This window comes from Petromyzon marinus, chromosome 69 (assembly GCF_048934315.1).
Source record: "Petromyzon marinus isolate PM22_M1 ecotype Great Lakes invasive population chromosome 69, UKy_Petmar_22M1.pri1.0, whole genome shotgun sequence".
Taxonomy (NCBI): domain Eukaryota; kingdom Metazoa; phylum Chordata; class Hyperoartia; order Petromyzontiformes; family Petromyzontidae; genus Petromyzon; species Petromyzon marinus.
In genome coordinates, this window is record NC_133735.1 from 8,476,094 (window position 1) to 8,503,796 (window position 27,703).

The 27,703-nt window shown below is 54.0% G+C and overlaps 1 protein-coding gene across 3 annotated transcripts; it reads right to left on the bottom strand.

Annotated features, from left to right (window-relative positions):
* Positions 1 to 1,553: 1,553 nt before the first annotated feature.
* Positions 1,554 to 27,191, bottom strand: LOC116957081 (PSME3-interacting protein). 3 transcript variants are annotated; one of them, XM_076055086.1, is made up of 7 exons: positions 26,893 to 27,191; positions 22,717 to 22,833; positions 17,285 to 17,383; positions 14,837 to 14,958; positions 11,781 to 11,959; positions 3,701 to 3,807; positions 1,554 to 2,449 (listed from the first exon to the last, which is right to left on the bottom strand). In XM_076055086.1, the coding sequence occupies exons 2-7, from the start codon at positions 22,829 to 22,831 to the stop codon at positions 2,136 to 2,138; spliced, it is 936 nt and encodes a 311-aa protein (XP_075911201.1). In that variant the 5' UTR covers positions 22,832 to 22,833; positions 26,893 to 27,191; the 3' UTR covers positions 1,554 to 2,135. The 3 variants fall into 3 exon arrangements, with proteins under 3 accessions (XP_075911201.1, XP_075911199.1, XP_075911200.1); XM_076055084.1 differs by having other exon boundaries at positions 3,701 to 3,813; XM_076055085.1 differs by having other exon boundaries at positions 3,701 to 3,810; positions 26,893 to 27,190.
* Between the last annotated feature and the right edge of the window lie 512 nt (positions 27,192 to 27,703).

The following is a 27,703-nucleotide window of genomic DNA, read 5'->3' on the forward strand; positions in this document are numbered from 1 at the left end:
GGTGAGTCTATGGGTCTCTATGAGATGAGTCTGTGGGTCTCTGTGTGGTGAGTCTGTGGGTCTCTGTGTGTTGAGTCTACGGGTCTCCGTGTTGTGAGTCTGTGGGTCTCTGTGTGGTGAGTCTATGGGTCTGTGTGGTGAGTCTGTGGGTCTCTGTGTGGTGAGTCTGTGGGTCTCTGTGTGGTGAGTCTGTGGGTCTCTGTGTGGTGAGTATCTGGGTCTCTGCGTGATGAGTCTCTGAGTCTCTGTGTGGTGAGTCTATGGGTCTCTGTGTGATGAGTCTGAGTCTATGGGTCTCTGTGTGGTGAGTCTGTGGGTCTCTGTGTGGTGAGTCTGTGGGTCTCTGTGTGGTGAGTCTGTGGGTCTCTGTATGGTGAGTCTATGGGTCTGTGTGGTCAGTCTGTGGATTTCTGTGGGTCTCTGTGTGGTGAGTCTATGGGTCTCTGTGTGCTGAGTCTGTGGGTCTCTGTGTGGTGAGTCCGTGGGTCTCTGTGTGGTGAGTCCGTGGGTCTCTGCGTGGTGAGTCTGTGGGTCTCTGCGTGGTGAGTCTATGGGTCTCTGCGTGATGAGTCTATGGGTCTCTGTGTGGTGAGTCTGTGGGTCTCTGCGTGGTGAGTCTGTGGGTCTCTGCGTGATGAGTCTGTGGGTCTCTGTGTGGTGAATCTATGGGTCTCTGTGTGGTGAGTCTATGGGTCTCTGTGTGTGCTGTCTATGGGTCTCTGTGTGGTGAGTCTATGGGTCTCTATGAGATGAGTCTGTGGGTCTCTGTGTGGTGAGTCTGTGGGTCTCTGTGTGTTGAGTCTACGGGTCTCCGTGTTGTGAGTCTGTGGGTCTCTGTGTGGTGAGTCTATGGGTCTGTGTGGTGAGTCTGTGGGTCTCTGTGTGGTGAGTCTGTGGGTCTCTGTGTGGTAAGTCTCTGGGTCTCTGTGTGATGAGTCTGTGGGTCTCTGTGTGGTGAGTCTCTGGGTCTCTGTGTGATGAGTCTCTGGGTCTCTGTGTGGTGAGTCTATGGGTCTCTGTGTGATGAGTCTGAGTCTATGGGTCTCTGTGTGGTGAGTCTGTGGGTCTCTGTGTGGTGAGTCTGTGGGTCTCTGTATGGTGAGTCTATGGGTCTCTGTGTGGTGAGTCTATGGGTCTGTGTGGTCAGTCTGTGGATCTCTGTGGGTCTCTGTGTGGTGAGTCTGTGGGTCTCTGTGTGGTGAGTCTATGGGTCTCTGTGTGGTGAGTCTATGGGTCTCTGTGTGTGCTGAGTCTATGGGTCTCTGTGTGGTGAGTCTGTGGGTCTCTGTGTGGTGAGTCTCTAGGTCTCTGTAATGAGTCTGTGGGTCTCTGTGTGGTGAGTCTCTGGGTCTCTGTGTGGTGCGTCTGTGGGTCTCTGTGTGGTGAGTCTATAGGTCTCTGTGATGAGTCTATGGGTCTCTGTGTGGTGAGTCTATGGGTCTCTGTGTGGGTGAGTCTATGGGTCTCTGTGTGGTGAGTCTGTGGGTCTCTGTGTGTGCCCCTGTTGACCGGGCCAAGCCCATGAAATCACCACACACACACATACACACGAGTTACAGCGCTCGTTGAGTTTAATTACAAACGGATCGGCGCGTGGGGGGCAGGCCGATGATCACACGTGCCCCCACGGACACAGCGAGAGAGAGAGTGGGTGGGTGGGAGAGGGGACAGCGGGTGACAGAAAGTAAATTCGTCCAAAATGCCGGCCAGCCAACTCGTCCACAGTCTCCTTGACCCCACCGACGAGACGCGAGCCACACACCTCCTCCTCATCCTCCTCATCATCCTCATCCTCCTCCTCATCGTCCTCATCCTCGTCGTCGTAAGGGGTGGGGCCCCCTCCTTGATGAGGTGGTCGTCTCCCCCGCAACGAGGTGGACTCGACAATAAGATGGTGAAGCGTTGACGAGGGATGAGACGGCCCCCTCCTCGATGAGGTGGTGTCAACGGTAACTCGATGGTCTCCTCGGCGAGGTGGGGTCTCCTCGGCGAGGTGGTCTCCTCGGCGAGGTGGTCTCCTCGGCGAGGTGGTCTCCTCGGCGAGGTGGGGTCTCCTCGGCGAGGTGGTCTCCTCGATGAGGTGGCCTCCTCGTTGAGGTGTTCTCCCTGACAAGGTGGACCCCACGGTGAGGTGCTCACAAATCTTCCCGCCCGGTTGTGCCCCTGTCCTCATCGTCACCACCACCGTCACCACCACCACCACCATCACCACCACCATCACCACCACCACCACCACCACCGTCACCACCACCACCGTCACCACTGGAGTCCTCATCGCTGCTCTCAGTGTACGCACCGAGTCCAGGCAGCACGGCCACGGTCTTGTTACCCCCCACCACCACCACCGCTGGGCTACCCCCCACCACCGCTGGGCTACCCCCCACCACCACCGCCGGGCTACCCCCCACCACCACCGCCGCTGGGCCGCCCCTCCCCACCACCGCCACACCTGCAAGATAAACGAACACACGCATCACTCCCACGGCCCGCATTCTCAATCCACTGCTGGATGAGTGTCGCGCGCCCCCACCACCACCACCGAGGACCCCCCCACCACCACCGAGGACCCCCCCCACTACCCCCCACCACCACCACCACCCCCCCACCACCACCGAGGACCCCACCACCACCCCCCCACCACCACCGAGGACCCCACCACCACCCCCCCACCACCACCACCGAGGACCCCCCCACTACCACCCGCCAAATCGTTGCGTCACGCGCAACGATTTGGCAGTTTATTTAGGACTAGTCCATCTATGTTCTGAAAAGGAGGGGGGAGACGAATTTTTTTATAATGTATGCTGTCTGAAAGCCACTGTAAGCGTGAACAATCAATTAAGAACTGAAATGGTTTATCAAATCTTTCCAATGGTTGCTAAGATAGAATCCATCTTCTCGGTTGAAATTGTCTCTGTGCTTGTATATGTGGATAGCCTCATGAACGAATCTCTCATGGAAGCCAGATGGCTTACAAAGAACCTCCGTCTTGGAAAAGTCAATGGCATGTGAGCCTACTGAATTAGAACAATGATCTGCTACGGCCGAGGTGTTGGTCCTACCGTGTTTAAGGTCTGCTTTATATATATTTTATTATTTTGTTGTTTCTCTTCAACGTGACTTTACCGAAAAAACTAAGAATATGAATTACTGCAGTCACGAAAGCTTTAAATCAAAGCTGTAAAGCTCTTTTATCACAGATGTCCAGGATGGACGCGGGGTCACAATGTTACGACCACAACAAAGACAAAGATCCCCCGTGTAGCCTCAACAGACTGTAGGGGCAAGTGCTGTTAGCGAGCAGCACCTATGAAGGCCGGAACGGTACACGAGGGGGTGGGTGGCCAGCACCACGCCCGACCGCCTTTGTCTCCCCAGTGGCGATGTTTACACACCGCACCAGGTACTCATTTTGAGGCCGAGTCGACCTAGGGGAGGCCTGGGACCGGTTCAGATAATCGTCACCGGTGTTGGCCGTGAGCGGGAATCGAACCCGGGTCGCCAGGTTCATAGCGCAGCGTAGCGCTAACCGCTACACTACCGCTCCCCACAGACACACACAAACACGATGGGTGTGCAAAGTACAGAAAAGGTGAAGAGACCACGTGACAACTATATACAGAATCAGAATATATATGCATACACTGCAGGAGAAATCCGATGAGCTATCAAGCTCTTTGTTTCACACATGTCCAGTCACCTGCGAGCTCCCTCGACGCCGTGGTGGCCGGGGAGTCTGTGGCAACGCCTTCACCTCCTCGTGGTCTCTTAGGGACGGTCATCTCGTCTGTGTTGTTGCTGCTGCTGCTGCTGCTCCGCACATCATCGAAGCCCGTCGAGAATTAACCACTCACTCAACCACCCATCCACTCACTCACTCACTCAACCACCGATCCACTCACTCACTCAACCATCCATCCACTCACTCACTCACTCAACCACCCATCCACTCACTCACTCAACCACCCATCTACTCACTCACTCAACCACCCATCCACTCACTCACTCACTCAACCACCCATCCACTCACTCACTCAATCACCCATCCACTCACTCACTCAACCACCCATCCACTCATTCACTCACTCAACCACCCATCCATCCACTCACTCACTCAACCACCCATCCATCCACTCACTCACTCAACCACCCATCCACTCACTCAACCACCCAGCCACTCACTCAACCACCCAGCCACTCACTCAACCACCCATCCACTCACTCAACCACCCATCCACTCACTCAACCACCCATTCACTCACTCACTCAACCACCCATCCACTCACTCACTCAATCACCCATCCACTCACTCACTCAACCACCCATCCACTCACTCACTCACCCACCCGCCCACTCACTCACCCATCCACTCACTCAACCTCCCATCCACTCACTCACTCAACCACCCATCCACTCACTCACTCACTCAACCACCCATCCACTCACTCACTCAACCACCCATCCACTCACTCACTCAACCACCCATCCACTCACTCACTCACTCACCCACCCATCCACTCACTCACTCACTCAACCACCCATCCACTCACTCACTCAATCACCCATCCACTCACTCACTCAACCACCCATCCACTCATTCACTCACTCAACCACCCATCCACTCATTCACTCACTCAACCACCCATCCATCCACTCACTCACTCAACCACCCATCCACTCACTCAACCACCCAGCCACTCACTCAACCACCCAGCCACTCACTCAACCACCCATCCACTCACTCAACCACCCATCCACTCACTCAACCACCCATTCACTCACTCACTCAACCACCCATCCACTCACTCACTCAATCACCCATCCACTCACTCACTCAACCACCCATCCACTCACTCACTCACCCACCCGCCCACTCACTCACCCATCCACTCACTCAACCTCCCATCCACTCACTCACTCAACCACCCATCCACTCACTCACTCAACCACCCATCCACTCACTCACTCACTCACCCACCCATCCACTCACTCACTCACTCAACCACCCATCCACTCACTCACTCAATCACCCATCCACTCACTCACTCACTCCACCTCTCACTCACTCAATCACCCATCCACTCACTCACTCAACCACCCATCCACTCACTCACTCAACCACCCATCTACTCACTCACTCAACCACCCATCCACTCACTCACTCACTCAACCACCCATCCACTCACTCACTCAATCACCCATCCACTCACTCACTCAACCACCCATCCACTCATTCACTCACTCAACCACCCATCCACTCATTCACTCACTCAACCACCCATCCATCCACTCACTCACTCAACCACCCATCCACTCACTCAACCACCCAGCCACTCACTCAACCACCCAGCCACTCACTCAACCACCCATCCACTCACTCAACCACCCATCCACTCACTCAACCACCCATTCACTCACTCACTCAACCACCCATCCACTCACTCACTCAATCACCCATCCACTCACTCACTCAACCACCCATCCACTCACTCACTCACCCACCCGCCCACTCACTCACCCATCCACTCACTCAACCTCCCATCCACTCACTCACTCAACCACCCATCCACTCACTCACTCAATCACCCATCCACTCACTCACTCAACCACCCATCCACTCACTCACTCACCCACCCGCCCACTCACTCACCCATCCACTCACTCAACCTCCCATCCACTCACTCACTCAACCACCCATCCACTCACTCACTCACTCAACCACCCATCCACTCACTCACTCAACCACCCATCCACTCACTCACTCAACCACCCATCCACTCACTCACTCACTCACCCACCCATCCACTCACTCACTCACTCAACCACCCATCCACTCACTCACTCAATCACCCATCCACTCACTCACTCAACCACCCATCCACTCATTCACTCACTCAACCACCCATCCACTCATTCACTCACTCAACCACCCATCCATCCACTCACTCACTCAACCACCCATCCACTCACTCAACCACCCAGCCACTCACTCAACCACCCAGCCACTCACTCAACCACCCATCCACTCACTCAACCACCCATCCACTCACTCAACCACCCATTCACTCACTCACTCAACCACCCATCCACTCACTCACTCAATCACCCATCCACTCACTCACTCAACCACCCATCCACTCACTCACTCACCCACCCGCCCACTCACTCACCCATCCACTCACTCAACCTCCCATCCACTCACTCACTCAACCACCCATCCACTCACTCACTCACTCAACCACCCATCCACTCACTCACTCAACCACCCATCCACTCACTCACTCAACCACCCATCCACTCACTCACTCACTCACCCACCCATCCACTCACTCACTCACTCAACCACCCATCCACTCACTCACTCAATCACCCATCCACTCACTCACTCACTCAACCACCCATCCACTCACTCACTCAATCACCCATCCACTCACTCACTCAACCACCCATCCACTCACTCACTCAACCACCCATCTACTCACTCACTCAACCACCCATCCACTCACTCACTCACTCAACCACCCATCCACTCACTCACTCAATCACCCATCCACTCACTCACTCAACCACCCATCCACTCATTCACTCACTCAACCACCCATCCACTCATTCACTCACTCAACCACCCATCCATCCACTCACTCACTCAACCACCCATCCACTCACTCAACCACCCAGCCACTCACTCAACCACCCAGCCACTCACTCAACCACCCATCCACTCACTCAACCACCCATCCACTCACTCAACCACCCATTCACTCACTCACTCAACCACCCATCCACTCACTCACTCAATCACCCATCCACTCACTCACTCAACCACCCATCCACTCACTCACTCACCCACCCGCCCACTCACTCACCCATCCACTCACTCAACCTCCCATCCACTCACTCACTCAACCACCCATCCACTCACTCACTCACTCAACCACCCATCCACTCACTCACTCAACCACCCATCCACTCACTCACTCAACCACCCATCCACTCACTCACTCACTCACCCACCCATCCACTCACTCACTCACTCAACCACCCATCCACTCACTCACTCAATCACCCATCCACTCACTCACTCAACCACCCATCCACTCATTCACTCACTCAACCACCCATCCACTCATTCACTCACTCAACCACCCATCCATCCACTCACTCACTCAACCACCCATCCACTCACTCAACCACCCAGCCACTCACTCAACCACCCAGCCACTCACTCAACCACCCATCCACTCACTCACTCAACCACCCATCTACTCACTCACTCAACCACCCATCCACTCACTCACTCACTCAACCACCCATCCACTCACTCACTCAATCACCCATCCACTCACTCACTCAACCACCCATCCACTCATTCACTCACTCCAACCACCCATCCACTCATTCACTCACTCAACCACCCATCCATCCACTCACTCACTCAACCACCCATCCACTCACTCAACCACCCAGCCACTCACTCAACCACCCAGCCACTCACTCAACCACCCATCCACTCACTCAACCACCCATCCACTCACTCAACCACCCATTCACTCACTCACTCAACCACCCATCCACTCACTCACTCAATCACCCATCCACTCACTCACTCAACCACCCATCCACTCACTCACTCACCCACCCTCCCACTCACTCACCCATCCACTCACTCAACCTCCCATCCACTCACTCACTCAACCACCCATCCACTCACTCACTCACTCAACCACCCATCCACTCACTCACTCAACCACCCATCCACTCACTCACTCAACCACCCATCCACTCACTCACTCACTCACCCACCCATCCACTCACTCACTCACTCAACCACCCATCCACTCACTCACTCAATCACCCATCCACTCACTCACTCAACCACCCATCCACTCATTCACTCACTCAACCACCCATCCACTCATTCACTCACTCAACCACCCATCCATCCACTCACTCACTCAACCACCCATCCACTCACTCAACCACCCAGCCACTCACTCAACCACCCAGCCACTCACTCAACCACCCATCCACTCACTCAACCACCCATCCACTCACTCAACCACCCATTCACTCACTCACTCAACCACCCATCCACTCACTCACTCAATCACCCATCCACTCACTCACTCAACCACCCATCCACTCACTCACTCACCCACCCGCCCACTCACTCACCCATCCACTCACTCAACCTCCCATCCACTCACTCACTCAACCACCCATCCACTCACTCACTCAACCACCCATCCACTCACTCACTCAACCACCCATCCACTCACTCACTCAACCACCCATCCACTCACTCACTCACTCACCCACCCATCCACTCACTCACTCACTCAACCACCCATCCACTCACTCACTCAATCACCCATCCACTCACTCACTCACTCAACCACCCATCCACTCACTCACTCAATCACCCATCCACTCACTCACTCAACCACCCATCCACTCACTCACTCAACCACCCATCTACTCACTCACTCAACCACCCATCCACTCACTCACTCACTCAACCACCCATCCACTCACTCACTCAATCACCCATCCACTCACTCACTCAACCACCCATCCACTCATTCACTCACTCAACCACCCATCCACTCATTCACTCACTCAACCACCCATCCATCCACTCACTCACTCAACCACCCATCCACTCACTCAACCACCCAGCCACTCACTCAACCACCCAGCCACTCACTCAACCACCCATCCACTCACTCAACCACCCTCCACTCACTCAACCACCCATTCACTCACTCACTCAACCACCCATCCACTCACTCACTCAATCACCCATCCACTCACTCACTCAACCACCCATCCACTCACTCACTCACCCACCCGCCCACTCACTCACCCATCCACTCACTCAACCTCCCATCCACTCACTCACTCAACCACCCATCCACTCACTCACTCAATCACCCATCCACTCACTCACTCAACCACCCATCCACTCACTCACTCACCCACCCGCCCACTCACTCACCCATCCACTCACTCAACCTCCCATCCACTCACTCACTCAACCACCCATCCACTCACTCACTCACTCAACCACCCATCCACTCACTCACTCAACCACCCATCCACTCACTCACTCAACCACCCATCCACTCACTCACTCACTCACCCACCCATCCACTCACTCACTCACTCAACCACCCATCCACTCACTCACTCAATCACCCATCCACTCACTCACTCAACCACCCATCCACTCATTCACTCACTCAACCACCCATCCACTCATTCACTCACTCAACCACCCATCCATCCACTCACTCACTCAACCACCCATCCACTCACTCAACCACCCAGCCACTCACTCAACCACCCAGCCACTCACTCAACCACCCATCCACTCACTCAACCACCCATCCACTCACTCAACCACCCATTCACTCACTCACTCAACCACCCATCCACTCACTCACTCAATCACCCATCCACTCACTCACTCAACCACCCATCCACTCACTCACTCACCCACCCGCCCACTCACTCACCCATCCACTCACTCAACCTCCCATCCACTCACTCACTCAACCACCCATCCACTCACTCACTCACTCAACCACCCATCCACTCACTCACTCAACCACCCATCCACTCACTCACTCAACCACCCATCCACTCACTCACTCACTCACCCACCCATCCACTCACTCACTCACTCAACCACCCATCCACTCACTCACTCAATCACCCATCCACTCACTCACTCACTCAACCACCCATCCACTCACTCACTCAATCACCCATCCACTCACTCACTCAACCACCCATCCACTCACTCACTCAACCACCCATCTACTCACTCACTCAACCACCCATCCACTCACTCACTCACTCAACCACCCATCCACTCACTCACTCAATCACCCATCCACTCACTCACTCAACCACCCATCCACTCATTCACTCACTCAACCACCCATCCACTCATTCACTCACTCAACCACCCATCCATCCACTCACTCACTCAACCACCCATCCACTCACTCAACCACCCAGCCACTCACTCAACCACCCAGCCACTCACTCAACCACCCATCCACTCACTCAACCACCCATCCACTCACTCAACCACCCATTCACTCACTCACTCACACCACCCATCCACTCACTCACTCAATCACCCATCCACTCACTCACTCAACCACCCATCCACTCACTCACTCACCCACCCGCCCACTCACTCACCCATCCACTCACTCAACCTCCCATCCACTCACTCACTCAACCACCCATCCACTCACTCACTCACTCAACCACCCATCCACTCACTCACTCAACCACCCATCCACTCACTCACTCAACCACCCATCCACTCACTCACTCACTCACCCACCCATCCACTCACTCACTCACTCAACCACCCATCCACTCACTCACTCAATCACCCATCCACTCACTCACTCAACCACCCATCCACTCATTCACTCACTCAACCACCCATCCACTCATTCACTCACTCAACCACCCATCCATCCACTCACTCACTCAACCACCCATCCACTCACTCAACCACCCAGCCACTCACTCAACCACCCAGCCACTCACTCAACCACCCATCCACTCACTCAACCACCCATCCACTCACTCAACCACCCATTCACTCACTCACTCAACCACCCATCCACTCACTCACTCAATCACCCATCCACTCACTCACTCAACCACCCATCCACTCACTCACTCACCCACCCGCCCACTCACTCACCCATCCACTCACTCAACCTCCCATCCACTCACTCACTCAACCACCCATCCACTCACTCACTCACTCAACCACCCATCCACTCACTCACTCAACCACCCATCCACTCACTCACTCAACCACCCATCCACTCACTCACTCACTCACCCACCCATCCACTCACTCACTCACTCAACCACCCATCCACTCACTCACTCAATCACCCATCCACTCACTCACTCACTCAACCACCCATCCACTCACTCACTCAATCACCCATCCACTCACTCACTCAACCACCCATCCACTCACTCACTCACTCAACCACCCATCCACTCACTCACTCAATCACCCATCCACTCACTCACTCAACCACCCATTCACTCACTCACTCACTCAACCACCCATCCACTCACTCATCTACTCACTCACTCGACCACCCATCCACTCACTCACTCGACCACCCATCCACTCATTCAATCACCCATCCACTCACTCACTCAACCACCCATCCACTCACTCACTCAATCACCCATCCACTCACTCACTCAACCACCCATCCACTCATTCACTCACTCAACCACCCATCCACTCATTCACTCACTCAACCACCCATCCACTCACTCACTCAACCACCCATCCACTCACTCAACCACCCAGCCACTCACTCAACCACCCATCCACTCACTCAACCACCCATTCACTCACTCACTCACTCAACCACCCATCCACTCACTCATCTACTCACTCACTCGACCACCCATCCACTCACTCACTCGACCACCCATCCACTCACTCACTCTACCACCCAGCGACTCACTCAACCACCCATCCACTCACTCAACCACCCATTCACTCACTCACTCACTCAACCACCCATCCACTCACTCACTCTACCACTCACCCACCCACTCACTCACCTGCTCACTCAACCAGCTGCTCACTGTGGGTGTGAGGGGGTGTGAGGGGGTGTGAGAAGGGTGAGAAGGTTGCTGAGGGGGCTGAGAGGGGGTGTGAGGGGATGAGCGAGGTGTGAGAAGGTTGCCGAGCGGGGGTGTGAATGCCGAACCTCCTGCGTTTGACGGCACCTGCCAGGAGCTGCGTCTGCGACGGCCGCGGCTTCGGTTTCAACTTCGCCTCCGCCGGTGCCGCCGCCGCCGCTGCCGCCGTCACCGCCACCGCCACCCTCTTGTCACTGCGATCTGGCAACTCCTTCTCCAGGGCGGACGCCCTCCGCACCACCGCGTCCTGAGCGGCCGCACCGCCACCGCGTCAAGGGCAACATGCTGCTGATGATGATGCAGATGATGATACGGGAACAATATCTAATAACAGCTGATGACGATGCTGACGATGATGCTGAAAAAGCTAAACAGCTGATGATGATGATAAGGATGATGCTACCGAAAGATCTAACAACAGCTGATGATGATGATGATGACGTGGTGGTGGCATTAGTGGTGGTGATGATAGTGGTAGTAGTGGTGGTGGTGATAGTGGTAGTAGTGGTGGTGATAGTGGTAGTAGTGGTGATAGTGGTAGTAGTGGTGGTGGTGATAGTAGTGGTAGCAGTAGTGATGGTGATAGTGGTAGTAGTGGTGGTGATGATAGTGGTAGTAGTGGTGGTGGTGATAGTAGTGGTAGCAGTAGTGATGGTGATAGTGGTAGTAGTGGTGGTAGTAGTGGTAGTGATGATAGTTGTGGTAGTGGTGGTGATGATGGTGGTAGTGGTGGTGATGATAGTGGTAGTAGTGGTGGTGGTGATAGTGGTAGTAGTGGCGGTGGTGATAGTGGTAGTAGTGGCGGTGGTGATAGTGGTAGTAGTGTCAGTGGTGATAGTGGTAGTAGTTGTGGTGATGATAGTGGTAGTAGTGGTAGTGGTGGTGATAGTGGTAGTAGTGGTGGTGGTGATAGCGGTAGTAGTGGTGGTGGTGATAGTGGTAGTAGTGGTGGTGATGATAGTGGTAGTAGTGGTGGTGGTGATAGTGGTAGTCGTGGTGGTGATGATAGTGGTAGTAGTGGTGGTGGTGATAGTGGTAGTAGTAGTGGTGGTGATGATAGTGGTAGTAGTGGTGGTGATGATAGTGGTAGTAGTGGTAGTGATGATAGTGGTAGTAGTGGTGGTGATGATAGTGGTAGTAGTGGTAGTGGTGGTGATAGTGGTAGTAGTAGTGGTGGTGATGATAGTGGTAGTAGTGGTGGTGGTGATAGCGGTAGTAGTGGTGGTGATGATAGTGGCAGTAGTGGTGGTGATGATAGTGGTAGTAGTGGTGGTGGTGATAGTGGTAGTAGTGGTGGTGGTGATAGTGGTAGTAGTGGTGGTGGTGATAGTGGTAGTAGTGGTGGTGATGATAGTGGTAGTAGTAGGTGGTGACAGTGTCACTACTTGGTGACCATCATCACGCTCCTCATCACGTCACACCCACTCGTCGTCACCCGAGCTAAAAAAACGACCGCCGATATTCCGCCGTGGCTAGCGGCTAGCGGCTAGTGGCTAGCGGCAGCTGGCTAGCGGCTAGCGACAGCTGGCTAGCGACAGCTGGCTAGCGGCTAGCGGCTAGCGACAGCTGGCTAGCGACAGCTGGCTAGCGGCTAGCGACAGCTGGCTAGCGGCTAGCGACAGCTGGCTAGCGACAGCTGGCTAGCGACAGCTGGCTAGCGACAGCTGGCTAGCGGCTAGCGACAGCTGGCTAGCGGCAGCTGGCTAGCGGCTAGCGACAGCTGGCTAGCGGCTAGCGGCTAGCGACAGCTGGCTAGCGACAGCTGGCTAGCGGCAGCTGGCTAGAGGCTAGCGACAGCTGGCTAGCGACAGCTGGCTAGCGGCTAGCGACAGCTGGCTAGCGGCTAGCGACAGCTGACTAGCGGCAGCTGACTAGCGGCAGCTGGCTAGCGGCTAGTGGCTAGCGACAGCTGACTAGCGACAGCTGACTAGCGACAGCTGGCTAGCGACAGCTGACTAGCGGCAGCTGACTAGCGGCAGCTGGCTAGCGACAGCTGACTAGCGGCAGCTGGCTAGCGACAGCTGACTAGCGGCAGCTGACTAGCGGCAGCTGACTAGCGGCAGCTGGCTAGCGACAGCTGGCTAGCGGCAGCTGACTAGCGACAGCTGACTAGCGGCAGCTGACTAGCGGCAGCTGGCTAGCGACAGCTGGCTAGCGACAGCTGACTAGCGGCAGCTGACTAGCGGCTAGCGACAGCTGGCTAGCGGCAGCTGACTAGCGACAGCTGGCTAGCGACAGCTGGCTAGCGACAGCTGGCTAGCGGCTAGCGACAGCTGACTAGCGACAGCTGACTAGCGACAGCTGGCTAGCGGCTAGCGGCAGCTGGCTAGCGACAGCTGACTAGTGACAGCTGGCTAGCGACAGCTGGCTAGCGGCAGCTGGCTAGCGACAGCTGGCTAGCGACAGCTGACTAGCGGCAGCTGGCTAGCGACAGCTGGCTAGCGACAGCTGGCTAGCGACAGCTGACTAGCGGCAGCTGGCTAGCGACAGCTGGCTAGCGACAGCTGGCTAGCGGCAGCTGGCTAGCGACAGCTGGCTAGCGACAGCTGACTAGCGACAGCTGGCTAGCGACAGCTGACTAGCGACAGCTGGCTAGCAGCTAGCGACAGCTGGCTAGCGACAGCTGGCTAGCGGCTAGCGACAGCTGGCTAGCGACAGCTGGCTAGCGGCTAGCGACAGCTGGCTAGCGACAGCTGACTAGCGACAGCTGGCTAGCGGCTAGCGGCAGCTGACTAGCGGCTAGCGGCTAGCGACAGCTGGCTAGCGGCTAGCAACAGCTGGCTAGCGACAGCTGGCTACCGGCTAGCGACAGCTGGCTAGCGACAGCTGGCTAGCGGCAGCTGGCTAGCGACAGCTGGCGACAGCTGGCTAGCGACAGCTGGCTAGCGACAGCTGGCTAGCGGCAGCTGGCTAGCGGCTAGCGACAGCTGGCTAGCGACAGCTGGCTAGCGGCAGCTGGCTAGCGGCTAGCGACAGCTGGCTAGCGGCTAGCGGCAGCTGGCTAGCGGCAGCTGGCTTGCGGCTAGCGACAGCTGGCTAGCAGCTAGCGGCAGCTGGCTAGCGGCAAGCAGCTGGCTAGCGACAGCTGGCTAGCGGCTAGCGGCAAGCGGCAGCTGGCGGATACACGGTACTCCAGGATGGCGCGACGGTCCTCGATGATTCTACGCCGGTCCAAGAGCTCCTGCTGCTTCGACACCTCGCTGAGGAAGTCCACCTCGTCCGTCTCCAGACCACGCACCATGTTCTCTACGGGAGACAGAGGGGGACACAGAGAGACAGACAGAGAGACAGATAGGTGGCTCTAGGGGCGAGTGAGGTGCTGGGTCTAGGGGTGAGTGAGGTGCTGGGTCTAGGGGTGAGTGAGGTGCTGGGTCTAGGGGTGAGTGAGTGAGGTGCTGGGTCTAGGGGTGAGTGAGGTGCTGGGTCTAGGGGTGAGTGAGGTGCTGGGTCTAGGGGTGAGTGAGTGAGGTGCTGGGTCTAGGGGTGAGTGAGTGAGGTGCTGGGTCTAGGGGTGAGTGAGGTGCTGGGTCTAGGGGTGAGTGAGGTGCTGGGTCTAGGGGTGAGTGAGTGAGGTGCTGGGTCTAGGGGTGAGTGAGTGAGATGTTGGGTGAGTGAGTGAGGTGTTGGGTGAGTGAGTGAGGTGCTGGGTGAGTGAGTGAGGTGCTGGGTGAGTGAGTGAGGTGCTGGGTGAGTGAGTGAGGTGCTGGGTGAGTGAGTGAGGTGCTGGGTCTAGGGGTGAGTGAGGTGCTGGGTCTAGGGGTGAGTGTGGTGCTGGGTGAGTGAGTGAGGTGCTGGGTGAGTGAGTGAGGTGCTGGGTGAGTGAGTGAGGTGCTGGGTCTAGGGGTGGGTGAGTGAGGTGCTGGGTCTAGGGGTGAGTGAGTGAGGTGCTGGGTGAGTGAGTGAGGTGCTGGGTCTACGGGTGAGTGAGTGAGGTGCTGGGTCTAGGGGTGAGTGAGGTGCTGGGTCTAGGGGTGAGTGTGGTGCTGGGTGAGTGAGTGAGGTGCTGGGTGAGTGAGGTGCTGGGTGAGTGAGTGAGGTGCTGGGTCTAGGGGTGAGTGAGGTGCTGGGTGAGTGAGTGAGGTGCTGGGTCTAGGGGTGAGTGAGGTGCTGGGTGAGTGAGTGAGGTGCTGGGTGAGTGAGTGAGGTGCTGGGTGAGTGAGTGACGTGCTGGGTCTAGGAGTGAGTGAGGTGCTGGGTCTAGGGGTGAGTGAGTGAGGGGCTGGGTGAGTGAGTGAGGTGCTGGGTCTAGGGGTGAGTGAGTGAGGTGCTGGGTGAGTGAGTGAGGTGCTGGGTGAGTGAGTGAGGTGCTGGGTGAGTGAGTGACGTGCTGGGTCTAGGAGTGAGTGAGGTGCTGGGTCTAGGGGTGAGTGAGTGAGGGGCTGGGTGAGTGAGTGAGGTGCTGGGTCTAGGGGTGAGTGAGTGAGGTGCTGGGTGAGTGAGTGAGGTGCTGGGTCTAGGGGTGAGTGAGTGAGGTGCTGGGTCTAGGGGTGAGTGAGTGAGGTGCTGGGTCTAGGGGTGAGTGAGGTGCTGGGTCTAGGGGTGAGTGTGGTGCTGGGTGAGTGAGTGAGGTGTTGGGTGAGTGAGTGAGGTGCTGGGTGAGTGAGTGAGGTGCTGGGTGAGTGAGTGAGGTGCTGGGTGAGTGAGTGAGGTGCTGGGTGAGTGAGTGAGGTGCTGGGTGAGTGAGTGAGGTGCTGGGTGAGTGAGTGAGGTGCTGGGTGAGTGAGGTGCTGGGTGAGTGAGTGAGGTGCTGGGTGAGTGAGTGAGGTGCTGGCTGAGTGAGTGAGGTGCTGGGTGAGTGAGTGAGGTGCTGGGTCTAGGGGTGAGTGAGGTGCTGGGTCTAGGGGTGAGTGAGTGAGGTGCTGGGTCTAGGGGTGAGTGAGGTGCTGGGTCTAGGGGTGAGTGAGGTGCTGGGTGAGTGAGTGAGGTGCTGGGTCTAGGGGTGAGTGAGTGAGGTGCTGGGTGAGTGAGTGAGGTGCTGGGTCTAGGGGTCTGGTGCTGGGTCTAGGGGTGAGTGAGTGAGGTGCTGGGTCTAGGGGTGAGTGAGGTGCTGGGTCTAGGGGTGAGTGAGGTGCTGGCTGAGTGAGTGAGGTGCTGGGTCTAGGGCTGAGTGAGTGAGGTGCTGGGTGAGTGAGTGAGGTGCCGGCTGAGTGAGTGAGGTGCTGGCTGAGTGAGTGAGGTGCTGGCTGAGTGAGTGAGGTGCTGGGTGAGTGAGTGAGGTGCTGGCTGAGTGAGTGAGGTGCTGGGTGAGTGAGTGAGGTGCTGGCTGAGTGAGTGAGGTGCTGGGTGAGTGAGTGACGTGCTGGCTGAGTGAGTGAGGTGCTGGGTGAGTGAGGTGCTGGGTAAGTGAGTGAGGATGCTGGGTGAGTGAGTGAGGTGCTGGGTCTAGGGGTGAGTGAGTGAGGTGCTGGGTCTAGGGGTGAGTGAGTGAGGTGCTGGCTGAGTGAGTGAGGTGCAGGCTAAGTGAGTGAGGTGCTGGGTCTAGGGCTGAGTGAGTGAGGTGCTGGCTGAGTGAGTGAGGTGCTGGGTGAGTGAGTGAGGTGCTGGCTGAGTGAGGTGCTGATTGAGTACTCACTGAACTTGAACTGCTCGTCGTACTCCGCTTGCTTCTTGTCCTTCTGCTCCTGCAGTCGCTCGAAGAGCGAGCGAGCGTCGTACTCCTCCTCGGGGCACTCTGCGGCAACACGCGGCTCGCTCGCTCGCTCGCCCGCCCGCTCACCCACCCGCTCACCCACCCGCTCACCCACCCGCTCGCCCGCTCACCCACCCGCTCACCCACCCGCTCACCCACCCGCTCACCCACCCGCTCACCCACCCGCCCACCCGCTCGCTCGCCCGACCGCTCGCCCGCTCACCCACCCGCTCACCCACCCGCTCGCCCGCTCACCCACCCGCTCACCCACCCGCTCACCCACCCGCTCGCCCGCTCACCCACCCGCTCACCCACCCGCTCACCCACCCGCTCACCCGCCCGCTCACCCGCCCGCTCGCCCGACCGCCCGCCCACCCACCCGCTCACCCGCCCGCTCACCCACCCGCTCACCCACCCGCTCACCCACCCGCTCACCCACCCGCTCACCCACCCGCTCACCCGCCCGCTCACCCGCCCGCTCGCCCGACCGCCCGCCCACCCACCCGCTCACCCACCCGCTCACCCGCCCGCTCACCCACCCGCTCACCCACCCGCTCACCCACCCACTCACCCACCCGCTCACCCACCCGCTCACCCGCCCGCCCGCTCACCCGCCTGCTCACCCACCCGCTCGGCCGACCGCCCGCTCGCTCGCCCACCCTCGGTGTATATCACACACACACACTGTACACACACACTACACACGGTGTATACCACACACTCTGTACACACACGCTCACACGCAGTGTATACCACACGCACTCTGTACACACACACTACACACGGTGTATACCACACACTCTGCACACACACACACTACACACGGTGTACATCACACACACTCTGTACACACACACTACACACGGTGTACATCACACACACTCTGTACACACACACACTACACACGGTGTACATCACACACACTCTGTACACACACACTACACACGGTGTACATCACACACACTCTGCACACACACACTACACACGGTGTACATCACACACACTCTGTACACACACACTCACACGCAGTGTATACCACACGCACTCTGTACACACACACTACACACGGTGTACATCACACGCACTCTGTACACACACACACTACACACGGTGTACATCACACACACTCTGTACACACACACTACACACGGTGTACATCACACACACTCTGTACACACACGCTACACGCGGTGTATACCACACACACTCTGTACACACACACTACACACGGTGTACATCACACACACTCTGTACACACACACTACACACGGTGTACATCACACACACTCTGTACACACACACTACACACGGTGTACATCACACACACTCTGTACACACACACTACACACGGTGTACATCACACACACTCTGCACACACACACTACACACGGTGTATACCACACACACTCTGTACACACACACTACACATGGTGTATACCACACACACTCTGTACACACACACTACACATGGTGTACATCACACACACTCTGTACACACGCTCACACGGTGTACATCACACTCACACACTCTGTACACACACACTACACACGGTGTATACCACACACACTCTGTACACACACACTACACACGGTGTATACCACACGCACTCTGTACACACACGCTACACACGGTGTACATTATACACACTCTGTACACACACACTACACACGGTGTACATCACACACACTCTGTACACACACACTACACACGGTGTATATCACACGCACTCTGTACACACACACTACACACGGTGTACATTACACACACTCTGTACACACACTCACACACGGTGTATACCACACACACTCTGTACACACACACTACACACGGTGTACATCACACACACTCTGTACACACACACTACACACGGTGTACATTACACACACTCTGTACACTACAGTGTATACATCACACACTCACACACTCTGTACACACACACTACACACGGTGTACATCACACACACTCTGTACACTACAGTGTATACCACACACACTCTGTACACACACACTACACACGGTGTACATCACACACACTCTGTACACACACACTACACACGGTGTACATCACACACACTCTGTACACACACACTACACATGGTGTACATCACACACACTCTGTACACACACACTACACATGGTGTACATCACACACACTCTGTACACACACACTACACACGGTGTACATCACACACACTCTGTACACACGCTCACACGCGGTGTATACCACACGCACTCTGTACACTACAGTGTATACATCACACACTCGCACGTTCTGTACACACGCTCACACACGGTGTACATCACACACACACAGTGTACACTACACAGTGTGTACATCACACACTCTACACACATCATACGCGGTGTGTACATCACACACACACGGTGTGTACATCACACACACACACACGGTGTGTACATCACACACACACACGGTGTGTACATCACACACACACGGTGTGTACATCACACACACACTCAATGTACACACACACAATGTGTACACACACACACTGTGTACACACACACACACTGTGTACACACACACACACACAATGTGTGTACACACACACACACACAATGTGTGTACACACACACAATGTGTGTACACACACACATACACTGTGTACACACACACATACACTGTGTACACACACACACACACTGTGTACACACACACACACACACTGTGTACACATACACACACTGTGTACACACACACAATGTGTACACACACACTGTGTACACACACACACTGTGTACACACACACACTGTGTACACACACACACTGTGTACACACACACACTGTGTACACACACACTCACACACACCACAAGCGGTGTGCACATCGGACACACTCACACACACACTCACACACTCACGGTGTATATCACACACACACTCACACACACTCGCACACTTACAAACGGTGTATATCACACACACACACTCACACAGTACACAGGGTATGTACATCACACACACTCACACACGGTGTATATCACACAGACACTCACACACAGTGTATATCACACACACACACACTCACACAAAGTGTACATCACACACACAGACACGGTGTACATCACACACTCACACACGGTGTATATCACACTCACACACTCACACACGGTGTATATCACACACACACTCACACACGGTGTATATCACACACACTCACACAAAGTGTACATCACACACACACACTCACACAAAGTGTACATCACACACACAGACACTCACACACACTCGGTGTATATCACACACACAGACACTCACACACGGTGTAAATCACACACACACTCACGCACGGTGTATATCACACACACACTCACACAAAGTGTATAACACACACACACGGTGTATATCACACACACACACTCTGTACATCACACACTCACACACACACTCACACAAAGTGTATATCACACACACACGGTGTGCATCACACACACACAGACACTCACACACTCACACAAAGTGTACATCACACTCACAAAGTGTACATCACACACACACACACTCACACACACTCGCACACTTACAAACGGTGTATATCACACACACACACTCACACAGTACACAGGGTACGTACATCACACACACTCACACATGGTGTATATCACACAGACACTCACACACAGTGTATATCACACACACAGACACTCACACACACTCACACTCGGTGTATATCACACACACAGACACTCACACACGGTGTAAATCACACACACACTCACGCACGGTGTATATCACACACACACTCACACAAAGTGTATAACACACACACACGGTGTATATCACACACACTCACACACGGTGTATATCACACAGACACTCACACAAAGTGTACATCACACACACAGACACGGTGTACATCACACACTCACACTCACACACGGTGTATATCACACTCACACACTCACACACGGTGTATATCACACACACACTCACACACGGTGTATATCACACACACACACTCACACAAAGTGTACATCACACACACAGACACTCACACACCCTCACACTCGGTGTATATCACACACACAGACACTCACACACGGTGTAAATCACACACACACTCACGCACGGTGTATATCACACACACACTCACACAAAGTGTATAACACACACGGTGTATATCACACACACACACTCTGTACATCACACACTCTGTACATCACACACTCACACACACACTCACACAAAGTGTATATCACACACACACGGTGTACATCACACACACACAGACACTCACACACTCACACAAAGTGTACATCACACTCACACACGGTGTATATCACACACACACACTCACACAAAGTGTACATCACACACACACTCACACAAAGTGTACATCACACATACACTCACACACGGTGTACATCACACACACACACTCACACACGGTGTACATCACACTCACACACACTCACACACACTCACACACACGGTGTACATCACACACTCACACACTCACATAAAGTGTACATCACACACACACACTCACACACTCGCACACACTCACACAAAGTGTACATCACACACACACACTCACACACTCGCACACACTCACACAAAGTGTACATCACACACACACACTCACACACGGTGTACATCACACACACACACACTCACACACACACTCACACACTCACACACACTCACACACTCACACACACGGTGTACATCACACACTCACACACTCACATAAAGTGTACATCACACACACACACTCACACACTCGCACACACTCACACAAAGTGTACATCACACACACACACTCACACACGGTGTACATCACACACACACACACTCACACACACACTCACACACTCACACACACTCACACACTCACACAAAGTGTACATCACACACACACACACACTCACACACTCACACACGGTGTACATCACACACACACTCACACACAGACACTCACACACTCACACACGGTGTACATCACACACTCACACACGGTGTATATCACACACACACACACGGTGTACATCACACACACACACACGGTGTACATCACACACTCACACACGGTGTATATCACACACACACATGGTGTACATCACACACTCACACACGGTGTATATCACACACACACACGGTGTACATCACACACACGGTGTACATCACACACTCACACACTCACACATACACACACTCACACACACACTCACACACACTCACACTCACACACGGTGTACATCACACACACACACTCACTCACACACACTCACACACACTCACACACTCGCACAACGTGTACATCACACACTCACACACGGTGTACATCACACACTCACACACACTCACACACATACAGACACTCACACACTCACACACAGACCCCCCACGCACCGACGGGGTCCTCTGGCTGCCGCACTCTCTCCCACTCGCTCTGCCGCTGTTTCCGCTTCTCCTCGAGCGCCGCCTCGCTCACGAAGCGTGACTTCATCAGCAGCTCCTCCGCCATGCCTGCACGGGGGAAGGCAAGGAGATGTTGACTACCTCGCCTGGTACGCAGGAGGTCGTGGGTTAGATCCCGACCCCTGACGCCTACAAGGTGGGTGGCTAGATGTTAACTACATCGCCTGGTACGCAGGAGGTCGTGGGTTAGATCCCAGATCTCTGACGCCTGCAAGGGGGAAGGCAAGGAGATGTTGACTACCTCGCCTGGTACGCAGGAGGTCGTGGGTTACAAGGGGAGTGGCTAGGAGATGTTGACTACCTCGCCTGGTACGCAGGAGGTCGTGGGTTACAAGGGGGGTGGCTAGGAGATGTTGACTACCTCGCCTGGTACGCAGGAGGTCGTGGGTTACAAGGGGGGTGGCTATGAGATGTTGACTACCTCGCCTGGTACGCAGGAGGTCGTGGGTTACAAGGGGGGTGGCTAGATGTTAACTACATCGCCTGGTACGCAGGAGGTCGTGGGTTCGATCCCAGATCCCTGACACCTGCAAGGGGGAAGGCAAGGAGATGTTGACTACCTCGCCTGGTACGCAGGAGGTCGTGGGTTACAAGGGGAGTGGCTAGGAGATGTTGACTACCTCGCCTGGTACGCAGGAGGTCGTGGGTTACAAGGGGGGTGGCTAGGAGATGTTGACTACCTCGCCTGGTACGCAGGAGGTCGTCGGTTCGATCCCGACCCCTGACGATGCCTGCCAATGGGTGGCTATGAGATGTTGACTACCTCGCCTGGTTCGCAGGAGGTCGTGGGTTCAATCCCGACCCCTGACGCCTGCCAGGGGGTGGCTAGGAGATGTTGACTACCTCGCCTGGTACGCAGGAGGTCGTGGGTTACAAGGGGGGTGGCTAGGAGATGTTGACTACCTCGCCTGGTACGCAGGAGGTCGTGGGTTAGATCCAGACCCCTGATGCCTGCCAGGGGGTCGCTATGAGATGTTGACTACCTCGCCTGGTACACAGGAGGTCGTGGGTTCGATCCCAGACCCTGACACCACAGTGGCTATGAGATGTTGACTACCTCGCCTGGTACGCAGGAGGTCGTGCGATCGATCCCGAACCCCAACGCCTGCTGCTGCTGTAGATTTGGAGTCTGCGTCTCTCCCAGTGGTGGTCACTGCGTGGATTTGTCTCCGGGTCCTCCGGTTTTTCCCCTCCACGTTTAGAATCAACGTCACCACGCGTTCAAAGTGTTGAGCCGCTGCTACACATTTCCAGGTGGTGATGATGATGATGGTTTCAGCCACGTGATGATGATGATGATGGTATCAGCCACGTGATGATGGTATCAGCCACGTGGTGGTGATGATGATGATATCAGCAACGTGGTGATGATGATGGTATCAGCAACGTGGTGATGATGATGATGGTATCAGCAACGTGGTGATGATGATGATGGTATCAGCCACGTGGTGATGATGATGATGGTATCAGCCACGTGGTGATGATGATGATGATGGTATCAGCCACGTGGTGATGATGATGATGGTATCAGCCACGTGGTGATGATGATGGTATCAGCCACGTGGTGATGATGATGGTATCAGCCACGTGGTGGTGATGATGATGGTATCAGCCACGTGATGATGATGATGGTATCAGCCACGTGGTGGTGATGATGATGGTATCAGCCACGTGGTGGTGATGGTATCAGCCACGTGGTGGTGCTGATGATGGTATCAGCCACGTGGTGATGATGATGATGGTATCAGCCACGTGGTGATGATGATGATGATGGTATCAGCCACGTGATGATGATGATGATGGTATCAGCAACGTGGTGATGATGATGATGGTATCAGCCACGTGGTGATGATGATGATGATGGTATCAGCCACGTGGTTGATCTGCTATCGTTTGCGATGACCCAGGCTGCCTTCTGACGAGCTACACAGCCTAGCGAACACCTTACAGAGGGCGAACCTGAACATACAAAGAGGGGGTACTTCTACAGAGGGGACCTACAGATAGGGGTTCCCCTATCGAGGGGGTACTTACAGAGAGAAGGGGGTGTCCCCTACAGAGAGGGCGAACCTGGACAGACGACTTACAGAGAGGGGATACTCCTACGGAGGGGACCCACAAACAGGGATACCCCTATCGAAGGGGTACTTGAGAATCAGAGTCTTGTATTTGTACAGCAGCAGAAAATCCGATGGGCTATAAAGCTCTTTGCCACAGATGTCCAGTGAGGTGGGCACGGGGTCAGAACGTGACAACAACAAACACAGTACACACAACAACAAACACTACACACACAGTACACACTACACACACAGTACACACACTACACACACAGTACACACACTACACACACAGTACACACACTACACACACAGTACACACAACACACACAGTACACACAACACACACAGTACACACAACACACACAGTACACACAACAACACAGTACACACAACACACACAGTACACACAACACACACAGTACACACAACAACAGCACAGTACACACAACACACAGTACACACAACAACAAACACAACAACAGCACAGTACACACAACACACAGTACACACAACAACAAACACAACAACAACACAGTACACACAACACACACAGTACACACAACACACACAGTACACACAACACACACAGTACACACAACACACACAGTACACACTACACACACAGTACACACTACACACACAGTACACACAACACACACAGTACACACAACACACACAGTACACACAACAACACAGTACACACAACAACACAGTACACACAACAACAAACACAACATACACAGTACACACAACAACACAGTACACACAACAACAAACACAACAACACAGTACACACAACAACACACACAGTACACACAACAACAACACAGTACACACAACACACACAGTACACACAACACAGTACACACAACACACAAAGTACACACAACAACAAACACAACAACACAGTACACACAACAACAAACACAGTACACACAACACACAGTACACACAACACACACAGTACACACAACACACACAGTACAAACAACACACACAGTACAAACAACACACACAGTACAAACAACACACACAGTACAAACAACACACACAGTACAAACAACACACACAGTACACACAACAACAACACAGTACACACAACAACAACACAGTACACACAACACACAGTACACACAACACCAACACAGTACACACAACACCAACACAGTACACACAACACACACAGTACACACAACAACAACACAGTACACACAACACACACAACAACAACACAGTACACACTACAACACACAACAACACAGTACACACAACACACACAACAACAAACACAACAACAACACAGTACACACAACAACACAACACACAGTACACACAACACACACAGTACACACATAGTACACAGTACACACATAGTACACAGTACACACATAGTACACAGTACACACTACACACACAGTACACACTACACACACAGTACACACTACACACACAGTACACACTACACACACAGTACACACTACACACACAGTACACACTACACACACAGTACACACTACACACACAGTACACACAACACACACAGTACACACTACACACATAGTACACACTACACACACAGTACACACTACACACAGTACACACAACACACAAAGCGCATACAACACACACACTACACACACAGTACACACTACACACATAGTACACAGTACACACACAGTACACACTACACACACAGTACACACTACACACACAGTACACACTACACACATAGTACACACTACACACATAGTACACACTACAGTACACGCAAAAACGATAGCAGTGGCACATGGAAAAGGTAAACAAATAATTTTACGTCTATATGTACCCAAAGAAACGATGGTTTTCACCTTACCACGTAAAGTCCCACCGAGGCATTAACTTGTTATTTGTTTTAAATAAGCGACCTTGCCATCAACAAATGATAACATTAGCCTTGAACCAAAGCAGCAAATCCGTCCGGTGGATAGTAGAGAGAGGGGAGAACACCGATAGGCCTCGCGGGACCCCTAACGGGCCCCCCGACCTTTCCTAGCCGCCCTACCTGCGTCCCCTCACCAAGACCCGGCGGGAACTTCTATCCGAGGCCGCGTCTTCTTCTCCCCCCCCCCACGCCCGTTCGTCCGCTCCCTCCTGCCGAGCACCAACTCCCAGCCGCGAGCGAGGAGACAGAGGGGAAGGAGGCGACGGCGGGGGTTGAAGATGAGGAGGTGGTGGAGGAGGTGGGCGAGCTGCTCCACTCCTAGCGTGCGGTGGTGAGCGCGCTGCGGCCTTCGCCAAAAGCGGCGGCGGGCATGTTGCAACGGGGGTACTTTCGATTCCGATTCCTCTCTCGCAGTTGTCGACGATTATGGAGGGATTCGATTCTGATATATAATCGATTTCAAACTCAGGTGAGGAAGAGACCAATCTTGCTCTTTGGTACTATTCGGTAAAGTCACGTAGGTATAAAATAAAATATTATTTTATTTAGATATAAAATACAATTTTATTTTATTTAGGTAAAAAAAGAAAATATTACTTTATTTAGGTATAAATGAAATATTATTTTATTCAGGTATAAAATAAAATATTAATGTATACTCTTTGGTTCTTTCGGTAAAGGGGCCGTCCATAAATGACGTCACGCGATTTTTGACCCCTCCCCCCCCTCGTCACACGGGGGTCACAAAAAGTCAGACCCCCCCTCGAATATGACGTCACAAAGCTCTGCCCTTCCCCCCTTAAAACCATATTTCCATTTTGAAAATAAAACATGCTTTAAATCGCTTTAAACTATTGTCATTGGAGTGCGTACGCTTGCGAAACGTGAACCCCCCTAATGGAACATCTTCGCCGGTTAGAAACATTTAAGC